General features: G+C 42.4%; 1 protein-coding gene across 2 annotated transcripts in view; it reads right to left on the bottom strand.

Moving 5' to 3' along the window:
- Positions 1–1890: 1890 nt before the first annotated feature.
- tshz2 (teashirt zinc finger homeobox 2) overlaps positions 1891–13164 on the bottom strand; it is a 39510-nt gene continuing 28236 nt past the window's right edge. For both annotated transcript variants that reach the window (XM_087834004.1, XM_006794013.3), the window contains one exon: positions 1891–5635. In XM_087834004.1, the coding sequence (XP_087690130.1) occupies positions 2598–5635 (3038 nt within the window). In that variant the 3' untranslated portion in view covers positions 1891–2597. The remainder of the gene's footprint in view (positions 5636–13164) is intronic.

The following is a 13164-nucleotide window of genomic DNA, read 5'->3' on the forward strand; positions in this document are numbered from 1 at the left end:
ATCTTCAAGGAGGGAATAATGGAAGCACTTTTGGTATTTTGAGTCCGACATTGAGACATTTGCAAAGCCTTAAAACATTTCAAAACAATTTCACAGCTGAACTTTTGCAAAAAATCAATGTTATTAATAGTGAAAATAACATAATAAATTGGCTTCATTCCATTTAGGGCGAGGTGTGACCGCAACCACTGTTCACTACATGTTTTTTTAATTCTATTTCTTTTTTCATTAAGAGCAACATGAACGGAGTCATGCTTCATCACTGGGCCATCTACCCAGCGCTAATGTGGAACTGCAACAAATAAAAGCTTATATTGTGTTTATATTAGGTCCACGTATGAGCGCGTTAGCGTCACTGATACGTATGACAACCAGGTTTTTTGTTTTTTTTCTCACCGTGCATGTGTCTGTGGGTGTGTCTGTGTTCAGTAATTAGCCATGACATGTTGCATGTAGAATGCAATTAACAGCGTTAATGTATGCAAACCCTCAAAATGAATATAAAGCACCCAAAGAATAATGGGGTTATTTCACCTAATTATGATGATTATGGTACCTAAAGAATGTAGGTATTTAATAAATCACGCATTAGAAAGAATAATGTGTATTTGATAACAGCGGATATGTATTTTGATTTGCACCTTTAAATGATTTCACGATAAGAATCTTATTAACCTTAAAAAAAATGCACATCCATACGAGCTTTTTGTGTACCAACAATAAATCCCACATTGACTTTGACTTATTAGGGCAAATTATAGCCAGAGACAACTAATTTCCTTCTGTGGCTGCACTGATGACAGCATTTTTCTTTAGTTAGCCTTGGGTAAGTCTCTACTAGGTTGTGCTGATTCTTCAAAATGCACTTGTAGACTAAATATGCTCTGAATAACTGCTGTGGATAGAATTACGGCAAATCAACGTGCATTTGAGATAAAAATGGAAAAAGTATGTGCTGCAAAATGCACAGCCTCGCTTTAATGAACAAAAAAAAAAAAAACCCCAATAGTATTCTCATTGTTTCTCTGCAGAGCATTCTGCTGCAGCTTAAGGACAATGCTTGCTTCAAAAAAAAAAGAAAAAAAAAAGAAGTTGCTCCTTTAAAACATAATGGCCCCACAGACAAATCAGAGATCCATCGGCGAAGAAAGGCACTAAATAATTTATAGCTTTAATCTGCTCACTGAGGTGTGTGGTCTTTGACAGTAATTATAAATGCAGGGAGAAATTATAGCTGAATACTTTAACTGCATTAGGAGTCATCTGATGAACAACGTGATTGCCTGCTCATTTCCAACAATAGGGGGCAAGTTGGTGTCACAGCATTCAAATCACCACAGTGCCCATGTGCTTTTTCCCATTTACCATCAAATGTCAGTTGCCTGTTATAAAATAGAGATTTGATGGGTGGAGGTAATTGAGGACTTGATTGCTTGAAAAAAAAAGATGAATTGCATAAAATGTTTATGAATTTAGGAGGCAATTATTTTTAATAGCCTTGAAATAATAGAGCTGGAGGAAATATGTTTAATTGTTATGATACCATCTTGCGGCAGCATTCACAGGAAAGCAATAAAGTCTGACAACAAGATCTTTGAAGTGTATCTAAGAGTCATAAGGTAACAAATGAGTGTGGCGGGCTCTATAGTGTCGTGATGTTGTTCTTTGTCGTGTATAGGTTCTGTGTGGCCTGCCAAGATTTCAGTGAATGTTTCACAGTATTTTACAGGTCCACACATTCAGCTGATACAGTATGAATAACCCCATAGGCTTTATTGTAAATGAATTAGACTATTATTGTGAATCATATCAGCTGATTATTGTGTGTAAAAGTAGGGAAATGATCAAATTAAGGGAGCCAAAAAATACAAGGCAATCAAATGTTAACTCTTTATTTGAATAAGTAAAAAAAGGTGCAGGTATCACAGGTATCATCTGCCTTTTTGTTATCCTTGTTGCATGAAACACGTTTTTTTTTTTTCCTTCTAAAATATATTTACATGTGAAAGAGCCTCATTTTGAAACCGTCTAATTTATTTTTGAGTCATGTACAGGATCCGAGTCTAAACTGGTGATTAAATTTTTATTAAAGTGCTTTTCCCCCCCTCGTCTATCGTTGCAACACGAAACATCTTTACATAGCAATACACTGTACAGGTCTGCATGAGTGTGGTCGCGTTATCGGGCTACCTGCTTCAACAACTGCACGTCTGTGCGGCTGCACTGTATCACAGAGGTTGTAAAGTACAGTTAGTCATTATTTTGTCTTTGAAATACAATTGAAACTTGACATATCATACAAATAAATAGTAGTCATAGCCAGGGCTATTGCATGCAAACATCAGCAATAATGTTTCTTCAAGCAGTAATACATTTCATTACTGGTGATGCATTTGAGCAGGGTGCAAAAGTATCTCTTAGTGTTTCCTTACACAAATTCTAACCAGTGTGTCTTTGCTGTAATCCATTAATTTTTTTTTAAGTCGTTACAATGCACACTACACAATGATAATTGAAAAATGGTTGAAATATCTGACCCGTGTATTGAAATAAAAAGGCAAGAAAAGGGAAATAAAAGGTGATGGTAATATGAAAAACTACTCCTTGTCCATTTCCACATATTGTGAATGGTTGTCAGGGGATTTGCTGTGAGTTTTACTCAAATGGAGTTTGACTGCATGATTACTTGCAAATGTCCGACAGCAGAGCTTGCATTTGAATTTTGAGTCAATGTCCTCCTCCGCGACTAGAGCCTCTGTGGCTCTGACGCTGAGGGCCTTCGACAGTTCTGGCTCCTCTACCTTCGTCTGATGCTCTACCGGCATTTTGCACATGTCTTTGATTTGGAACCCGAGATGGGATTCCAGATGGGAAATGAATGCGGTGGGTGACCTAAACTGGGAAGCGCAGTCATTGCAGTAGAAGACTGGGTGGCCCGTGTCCATGTTCTTCAGGAATTTGGTCCCTCCCGTTTTCCGCAGCTGGTACTTTACATTTGCTAACCAATGGCTTATGGTAGTCATGGACAGGCCAGTGAATTTAGAGATGTGCATCCGCTCCTGAGGGCCGAGGTCCGAGAGCAAATACTTTCCTTCAGAGGTCTGGAAGAGGCTGGAGGCAAACTGAGCTTGCAGGATGAGAAGATGGCGCGGATTCCAGTTTGACTGTCTACCTTTACGCTTGTGGACGGAGTACACCTCCGCTGAGACATCTTCGAAGCGCCTGACATCCGATTCCAGTTTCATAGATGGAATCCTTGATGGTATCGATGGTTTTGGAGTGGTGGCTTTCGGAAGCACTTTAACCATATCAGCGATATCAGACAGAGCATATTTCTGTGGCATCGGTGCGGAGGGCTGCACTAGCAGGGAGCTCGCCTTGTTGTGTTTAGATTTCGTCAGATCTATTGGCTGGTCATCGTTAACAAAGAGAAAGGTGTTGTTGGGCTTATTTCTTACAGGATTTCTGAGCATTAAAGCCGACTTCTCGCTGCTACGATTAATGTCCGCAAACATAGACTGTGTGTGAGCCGATAGTTTATCTACTCTTGAGTTATTGGGCTTATTTGCTTTCCCCAGATGATTGTTCAGAACTGACTGCAGTGCACTAAGAGGGTTTATGCCAAGTATATCCGGAGTGTCACTGAGAGGCTCTGAAGTAGTGCTGCGTCCATTGCTGGCAGTGGGGCTCGGTGTCTTGCCTCTGTCGGAGAAATCTGGGCTCAACTTTCCTTTGATCGCTTCGCTCCCTTCATTCACACAGTCTGTATCAAGCTTTGAAGAGGAAGAGGAATCGTCCTGACAATCGCTGTCATCATTCTCCACCAGATCAAACTTAATATTCTGACTTTCTTTACCATCGCTAATGCCAACCTTTTCTTTTTTGATGTCCACAGTTTGATGCTGTCCCTGGGGAGCCTCAACTCCCACAGCACTGTGGTATAACTTGCCCTTTGGGGCAATCGGCCTCAGCTTGTGGTTGAACGTCTGCTTTAGCTGAGTAGGTGGAGATGCTGAGAGAGGGGAGCTTTTGATGATGCCAGAGAGCTGATAGGCAGCATGAATGCTTGGGTAGGCACTCCAGCTCGGTGTCCCTGTTTGAGCTTTATTTATGGCAGAGGCCACTGTGTTGGCTAAAGATTTAAGAATGTCCCCTCCTCCACCTGAGTCCTGTTCAAGATCCTCCTCACGTAGATAAGGGTACTTAAAAGTCCCATTGCCGGCCTTTTGATCCTCACTCTCTTGCTTGTCATCTTTAGTATCACTTTCTTCCATTTTGTCTGAAGTACCTTCCCCCTGGCTATCCTTCTCACCGTTCCCTGGGGACTGATTTTTTGGAGACGCTTTTTCTCCTTCAGTGTCACTGACAGCAGGCTCAGCCAAACCCTGGATCTTCTCTATGGCCAAGGGGTCAAGGGCTAACTGTTTGCCCTTTTTAGAAGCTGAGTTTGTAACTTTGATGAAGTGTCCAGTAACCATCATATGTGTGGTCAGTTGCTGAAGGGTGTCGTGGGAGCTTCCACACTCCATGCATTTCAGAATCTGAGATTTGCACGTCTCAAACTGCCAGGTGTAACTCGCTCCATTCTGATATCCATATCGATTGTTGTTGGCGTTTGCAATGCTGGCAGCTCGTTGTGCCTCAGTGTAGCCAGACACACCAGTCGTGGAGTCGGGGGAGCAGGGCCTCGTTTCGAAAGCCCGTTTCTTTGCTGGTGGCAGTAATTTGGGTGTGATTACTGGGATCGGCTCTTTTAAAGGCACTTTTTGGTAATGCTTAGTTTTAATCATATGGACGCTCAAATCCTGGAGCGAGTCAAAAGAATGGCCACAAAACATGCACTTCAAAACTTTCTGCGCGTCCTCCTTCCCTTCCATGTCTTGCAAATTTCGTTTCCTAGATTTGGAGGACGAGGCAGAGGAATTACTCTGTTTGCTGTGGTTGTTGTCTTGGTAGTGCCCGCTCTTGTTCATGTGAACTGTCAGCTCAACCAGAGTGTCATAAGCGGCGCTGCAGTCCTTGCAGCGAAATCGGCTGGCTCCCGTGAACACCGAGCCACAGGGTTTGGTGGTTTGCCTGTAGAGGTGCACAGAGCTAAAGAGGTTGGGTTTGGTTGCAGGCTTTGGGGAGAGTGTCTGCTGCAAGGTCTTAGAGAGCGCGTCCTGGTGCCAGTCAAACTCACTCTTGGTGCTTCCATTAGTGCTGTCACAGTTGGCTTTGCTGGTGTTTTTGCCAATTTTCAAGTCCATTCCTATCCCCGTCCAATAAGAATCCGCGAGAAAGTTTGCATAGGCCGCCCTCATTTTCTCTAAGCTGCTGCCCGTCTCTTCTTTATGCTTGGAGGTGCTGCTTTCTTCGTCTCGCTGGCTCTCAGGTGGCGATGAGGTTTTGAAGTCTGAGAGCCTGTCACTGCTGTCGCTAAGGCGCGATTCCAACTCGGCCTCTTGATTGGAAAGGACACTAATGGGAGAGTTCTGGTTGCTGTAAGTGTTAGTGCTCTTGTTGTCGAGCTCTCTGTCCTCAGACACTTTGGGGCTGGTCTTCTCCGAGCATTCCTCTTCAGTCTGAGTGTCGTTATCTCCGTCTTCTTCAGCGATGGAATCCTGAAGAGCGGCATCTTCATCGGGCACGTACACTAAAAAAGCAAAAGAGATATAACATTAAAAACACACCGTGAAACAACAGTTTCGTTAATTTATAATTTCTAAACAATCTATACAGTGAAAGCAAAAGTCATTCCAGAAAGCATAATGGCGATTGCCTTGTGCCTTGGGAGGCGGCTGAGTATAGGTGGACATAATGTTTCTGCTAACAGACTGCTGCTGGTGTAACAGCACCATTTGATTCACGACAGGCCATTGACTTAGTGCTGTGTCCAAGCTTTCCCTGGCCTCAAGTTTACAACAATCATTGGCCACTGAGTGACAAAAGGAAATTGATTCTTCTGGGGCTTGTTGAGTGTTATTGCAAATGACCTATTCCACGGTGATTATAGATGCCTCAAAACTGCAGTGAAAATGTAAGCCTGCTGTTCTGGATAACATCTTAGACTCCCTGAAGCCACTTGTGAGGAATGGCTTAACATAAACTGAGATATTATAACATCCCTCAGTGATTTAGAAATAAATTAAAAGCCATAGCTGAGAAAAATGAGACTATTCGGAATATTCTTTCAGCATCCTGTAATTTGACATCAGGCGACTGATTTTGTTGATAGCAAAAATAAAAGTATATTGTAAATACGGACACTGGTCCCGATGCAAATGTTGATCACGCTGGTGGAAAAAGTGATTCAATTATCAGTGCTAAAACCAGACAATTATACAAAAATTTCAAAAGATTACTGGCAATCTGTCAAGTCATTATATTTTCCCTGACAGTCTCATAAACAGCAATTACTTCTTTCATTATTCACCTGTTCATTCTCTCAACTCATAGAGCACAAACATTATTGCTTCAATTAACAGATAATTAAACAACAGTATTTCTAATTGACACATTTCCCATCATCCAATTAGTGGAAACTCTGACTCAGCACAGAGCCGTGGCTGCAGGGTCTGCGTGGCATATGAAGACGGCTACAGAAGATTATTACAACCTTTCTGACAATAACTGTTTCCGATTATTTTAAATCCAACTACCCGGCAACCCACGCCGACAATATCGCAAACAAAGTTTGCATATCTGTTGAAGACATCCTGCAGTAAATGCAGTTTGTCAGAGTTGTCACACATCTGAGATATTTTCCGCCTCGTAGTCGTGCTGGAAAATGTGCATTTTGGGAGAGACGCGGCAGATGTGCTCCGAGTTAAATATGAATAGGACATAACAGCCCTGTCCAGGCACTTATGCATTTCATGTGGTTAATATTTCTGTTCTGAATAAAGGGGCACTCCATGAGGGGATGACTGAAGCCGAGCACTCAGAAGTCCCACACTGGGCAGCCCATAGAATGTCTTCGTCTTCTCTGCCTTCTGAAAGTACGACTTTTTTATTATCAATATTTCACAAGTGCCTCAAGAGAAACCCGGGAGATGAACTGCTTGCTAGCTAATGGATGGAGATGGAGATGGGATTCGGACTTTCAAAACAAACATCGAGCACAGGGCCTGGAGAACAAGAGCCTGTACACACACGCACACACACAGACTCAAGAGCCCCTATGTGCTGTGACCTTGATCTACCGCAAGAGAAATGTTTTGATTGGCCAGCCGAGGTCTGTGATGGCCTCCGAAACACCCTTGATGCTAAGGGAGAGAGTTGTCAAGAGCACAGAGGTATGTTTTATTTATAGTCTTATATATAGTATTCACAGTGAAGGAGAACACCAATGGCTTTGACAAGCAGCCAGTTGATGTCATCTCTCTTCAAAGTCATCACTAAAGCTGAAAGTATAGTAAGAATGTTCACCAAACTGGGGAGAACAGTATTTTCCAGTCTGGTGGTGGTTAAAGGAAAATTGTTCACTCCTTGATCAGACCATAATTTACAGTGCAGGCCATTTTCTGCACATTTCCTGTGCCTAGAAATTTACTGCCCTCTTAGTAAAATAATTGTGCATTTGACAAAGAAGGGATAAACACTGGGTTCCTGGAAATACGACAAAGCTGTACCGACTTTAATGTGAATATTTGTCCTCATCTTAGTATTTGAGGATGAAATTGACAGAGATTAACAGCTGCCCTTCCTGCTGTTGTATGCCTTTCTATCAGATGCCCCGAGTAGCAGACATCCTGAGGCACCAATTAACCTTCTAGAGGGGATCATTCCAAGATACCCACATGTCTAACTCCGCTTCTCACACCATTTGTAACTGTGCTTTGCCAGCTCTTGATCTACCACAGAACTGCTGCCATGCCAAGCTGCATTACTCTTTAATCCAAGAGCACAGTCAAGGACAATGCGAAAACAACCAAACACCTACAAGAGTGATCATTGTATTGTGACATGTTTGTCAAGTGATACGCTTCATAAAGCAGCACTGTTCAAAGCATACGCACTAAGTTGTGTATCATCTTGTAAAACAATAGTGAACAGCTATTTCTAGTTCTTGGGCACACTTGTTGTTTTTTCATAAATCAGAAAGAATAAGAAATGCTGGCTTTGAAAATGTTGTCTCGGAGTCCGAACGAGGCGACTCGTAGCCCAGCTAGCCTTAGAAAACAAGAGGCTGGCATGCCTTGCTTGAGATTTAGCATGTCATAAACTGCTGTAAAGCCTCCAATCTGTGTCACTACAAATTTATATCTTCAGACAGAGATATGCAAAGGTCAAAAAACCTGAGGTGTCCATCATAAATCAGATGGTTGAAGTGTTTATAACCTTTATCCGTTAGAACAGACTCTTGGCATAGCGAGGCTGGGATTTACAGAAGCGGCAGCCTGTTTCTGAGCCAAAAGCTTTTTCCCCCATACATCCAGAGAAAAACAGCTAACTGCACAGAAAATAATAGATTATATTTACTGCTACCTTCATGGTGGCATGCTGTCCAACAGGGCCGGTGTTAAAAGCGTACATGAGATTATATTTACAACTCAACTTTCAGCATTAGTATCTTCATCGAGCAAAATCCCCTCTCCCAGAGGAAGTGAGTCTATTCAAAATGCGTCAGTCATTGTAGAAATGTATGTGACAGCTGTAAAAGGGCATTCTGTTTCCGATATTAACATGCCAGGAGAAACTTTTGTAATGGTGAGAACATCAACATTTATCCCTCGGAAGGTCAACATTTCCTTCATTAATCTGACAAGCCACAGAGAGTTAGCAGCCCGAGGAGCTTAGCTAATGGACAGCTGCAATACCCATCGCAGGACTTTGTGAGTATCCGAGGTAACACTATCTTCAGAGAAGATTGGGTAATTCATAGGTGCCAGTGACAGGTCTGCACGTCTGCGCCACTTTCCCCAGTGCTCCCCGGTTGTCTCAAGCTACAGTTTTTGCTGCTCGCAAATCAATATCTCTTTTTACTTCTCATTGATTGCATAGCGGTGGGACCAACCTAAGCAGGACTGTTATGACATTTCTAGATTTCCCCCTGTCCTTGGAACAATCAATTACACGCGCATGGCAATCAAAACCTCTTTGCAAAATGAACCTGCTCCATGACATTTTCATCTCCCGGATTTATGCCACGTGAAGAGGAAAAAAAAAAAGGGGAAGAGAGAGAAGGAGATAGAGAGAGGCCTGCTGGATCGGCAGAGCACACAGTAACAACGCAGGTCAGGACTGAAGCTTCTCTCCGGGTCGTCTGTAAATGTAGTACTATGTATCTGTTTCCACTTTGTGCTTTCACTCACATCTAAGCAATGTACCCAGTTAACTGTGGCTTTACGTTGCGCAGCACTTAGTCACCGTCTGCTCATCTGTTGTTATAAATAGGTGGGAAATGTCACTCAGAAAGTACTTGCCGTACAAAACGTAATTGCAAACAAAGTTGTGAAGTTTTTTCCTCTTTGTCAATGCTGAAAACAGCACGATGTGTTTATAAAAGTCACCACGATGCGATTTCTTCAGTGAGCTATCATTAGAATGAGACGCGCACATGCCACAAGGTTTAATATTTGACAGTGATATCTGACAAACTCGGTGAGAAGTGCGCGTCAAGATCAAACCGATACGTTGTCAGACATCCCGATGATAGTCCTGATGACACATCTGAAGTTAATTCTGAACTGAATCACATGAGAAACGGCGAAGACCTAATTCTGAGCCCCGAAGCCATCTGTAAAGATCTGTAAACACCTCTCTCTTCATTGTTCCCTGTCAGGAAACAGTCTCCCCGAGCCCAAGGACACTGCAGAGTAAAGAGAGAACAATCACACGCAGCCTGCTCCCTTTGACAAAATTTGTCTGGAGGTTAATTGATATCACAGAATGAAACAGCTTTTGAGTTGCTTTTAAATCAGAATGTGTCATTAGATCCTGTCTGACCTATTATTTAGTTTGAGCACTTTTGTGTTAAATGATTCCAACGATGCAGTTAACAGACTTGGAAACTGTGCAGACAGAATGAGTCTTTATCGTGTTGTATTTAGCTGCAAACGGTTATTAAGAATACTGCAAAAAAGTATAAAAGACTAGATAATGTGAAGTGGCTTTAAAAGCAGCCACGAGTTCCTGCAAAGTAGTTTTGCTGGGTCTTTCTCAGGCTTTGTCTAGAAATCCATGAGACAGAAACACTGTTGTTAATTTTTGTATGCATGAAGGAGATGTAACTTAAAGCGCATTACGTACTTGACTAAACACAAGCTATTCATGCAGATAAATGCCTTGCTTTCATCCACCCTCAACTTTAATATTTAATAGTCTAATATAATCAAATAAAAACTGGAAGCTCAAAAAAGACACGGACAACTTGAGGACAGATTGTGAACACAACAAATGGCACAATGTGCTCAGATGGACCCGGAGCCAGATTAATATGATAGGATCGCAAATATGACACCATATCCTGCCATCTGGCTGTTCATTTGGGCAAAAATGATCACAATAATTATGGCAATTAATCAAAAATGTTTTCACAACCAACATTCTGTTAACTAAAAACACAGAGAACTTTGGAATGCACAATCGCTAATAAACACACACACACTCGCGCGCACGCACAAGTCGCACAGCTTTCGAGCATGTTTAGTTTGAGTTATGGGACATTTTTATGTAATGACACAAATGTGGGAGTTAGTAAAAGTCTGTTCCTGCATGTTGCATGGATGCTAATCATGGTATTTACTGAGCCACATCAGATTGCGATGTCTAACTCCAGGAGCCCCTTCTCAACATGAAGTCACTGCTCCTTTTGATGCCTACTAGAAGCTTCTGCTCTGAGATGCATCAGTCGGCCGGCTGCCTAATTGGAAGTGAGCGGTGGGAGAGCATTGCAATCTGCACTCCAGCACCCAAGTCATCGCTTTGAACGTGCCACAGCCGCCACATTATATGACGCTGCCTGGTGTTGCGTCTCACCAAAGGGTCCCCTGTCAGCACCAGAGGAGACAATTATACATATAATGTTTCCTTCCTGTCTCGTAGGATTTTTTAAACACTGGCGGCACAAAGCCAGGTGCTGTATGCGCATATGATAACAACTGGAATTTTGAATGTGTCAGGCAGCCTGAATTTTGGAAGTAGTTTTCAGCCTCTTCAATATTACCAGTTCTAATGCACTGCTAATAAGCATTGATCCGAATCTGTTTAACACAGCTTTCCACTGGTCTCTGGTTCAGTATCAGCTGCTCATACTGTGTATCTAAATGCATTTAACAATAATCCAAAAACATATAAATCTTTCTATTTTTCACATATGTCGTATTTTGTAGCACAGCATCGATACATTTTCTTAAGTAAATTATGTGAACGCTTCTTCCTCCACTAAAACTACTGAATTTCATTAAAACGAGGGGGCAGATTTTTAAAAATCCATAACATTTACTTGGCTAGCTGTAATTAAGAAGAGCCGGGAAAAAAAAGCGAGTTAATGCTTTAAATTACTGGCTGCTGAATAAACCGTAATGAGGTATTTTGTGTAGCTAGCAGCACAACCAGAATCCGCAGTCTCTTGCTAACAGGTATATATAAAAAATTCAAGAACATGTATAAGCTTACAACTGAAGAGGCTTAAAAGCCTCTGCGTATATTTGCCAGATTATGGATGATCTTTTCTGCCCTAACTGATAAAGTTCCAGTTGGTGGAGCAGAAGCGGGTCTGCTTCAGCTCCAGTGTGTTTTCCGCTAGCGGGAGGGGAGCAGCCTCGCGCCGCTCTGTCACTTGGTTTCTGAAGAGCCCGTGACACGGCTCTCCAGGAGCGACATGATGAGGTCTGATGGTTCCTTTCTGCAGAATAGCAGTTTACCCCTCATTCACCCTTATCAGAGAGTGAACCCATCATCTTACAGTACGCCACTCAAACCGCTTCGCATATTGGAGCTGACCAGTCGAGCAAACAGGGCGGTACTAATAAAAGACCATCTTGCTTCGGTTCAAATTTCCCTGATTGAATGTCAGTCAGGAATGTTTGCGTGGCAGCGGGGAGGAAAGTGGGCCATCGTTTAAAGGACCACTGCCTTGAACACATAAGGCCTTTGTTCGAGTTTTATGAGATACTGAGTGAAAGGTATGATGGCCTGCAGTCACCTAACGTGCTGTTTGTTTTTCATGCTCACTAGCCTGACTAAATAAAGAGGGTTTCAATTCCAATTCAATCATTTTCTGATGTTTTAGAAGCATTTTGTTATTTTGCATCTGAGTGGCGACATCCAGGATGCAATTATCCTTATTATTGAATTGAACTTTTATTTCCTTGTGATCTGGGACGTGTTATTTCATAATGTAATACTAGAGCATCAAAAACCAGTGGCAAGTCTTTTTGGACGCTGTTCCATTTCGTTTTCCCTCGAGAGCAGTAGATGCATATACAGCGCATACAGTCATAAACTTTGCATGAACCCAAAACACCGGCCCTCCCAAACAGCAACAGCCCTCCATCAAGGTCAGGCCTTGATGAATCTGATAGTGCAGCTGGAAGAGACTGTGTGTATTCTATTAAAACAATCTGCATTTCACTAACTCCTCCCGCCCGCTCTGTCCCTGTATAGATCTTTCATTAGATCCTGGATGGGCTCCAGCCAAAGCTTTCCTTGTACAAGCAGTTTTATGCCGTTTTCAGCAAAGGGAGGCATTTTTTTTACATTCCAAGTTCATTAATAGTAGATTGCCACTTTTTCCCTTCATTAAATACAATGAGGCTACAGAGTGAATTCGCAGCTGAAGCATGGTACTGTCAGTTTCTAGTGGGACCAAAGGCTGCTTCGTGGCAAGCATAAAGGGAGAGAAGCAAGGCAGCCAAACCTGGAGCTCCGTGGGACAAGACAAGCAGCAGTAAGAGAGGCAGAAATGCTTCAAAACAGCCCGCTCCCTCCTATTCAGATTCATTTTAATGGCAAATTTGTTGTCAAGTGTCCTCCACCAAATGATTAGGGCCCGCTGTTTTCTGAAAAGTGCAAACTTCTGGATTTGCCTGGTGCGCATTGTCACTTTGACAGCCCATTCGGAGAACAATGGCTGCCCAAATAGTGAAATGTGTTGGCACCCAATAGTTGAAAGTTTCCCCTCAAAACAGGCTTTCTGCTGTTTGTGGGTATTCTGCTGTGTTGATATCTAGATGTTGA

The sequence above is a fragment of the Neolamprologus brichardi genome, chromosome 20 (assembly GCF_056152115.1).
Source record: "Neolamprologus brichardi isolate AB-2024 chromosome 20, ASM5615211v1, whole genome shotgun sequence".
Classification (NCBI taxonomy): Eukaryota; Metazoa; Chordata; class Actinopteri; order Cichliformes; family Cichlidae; genus Neolamprologus; species Neolamprologus brichardi.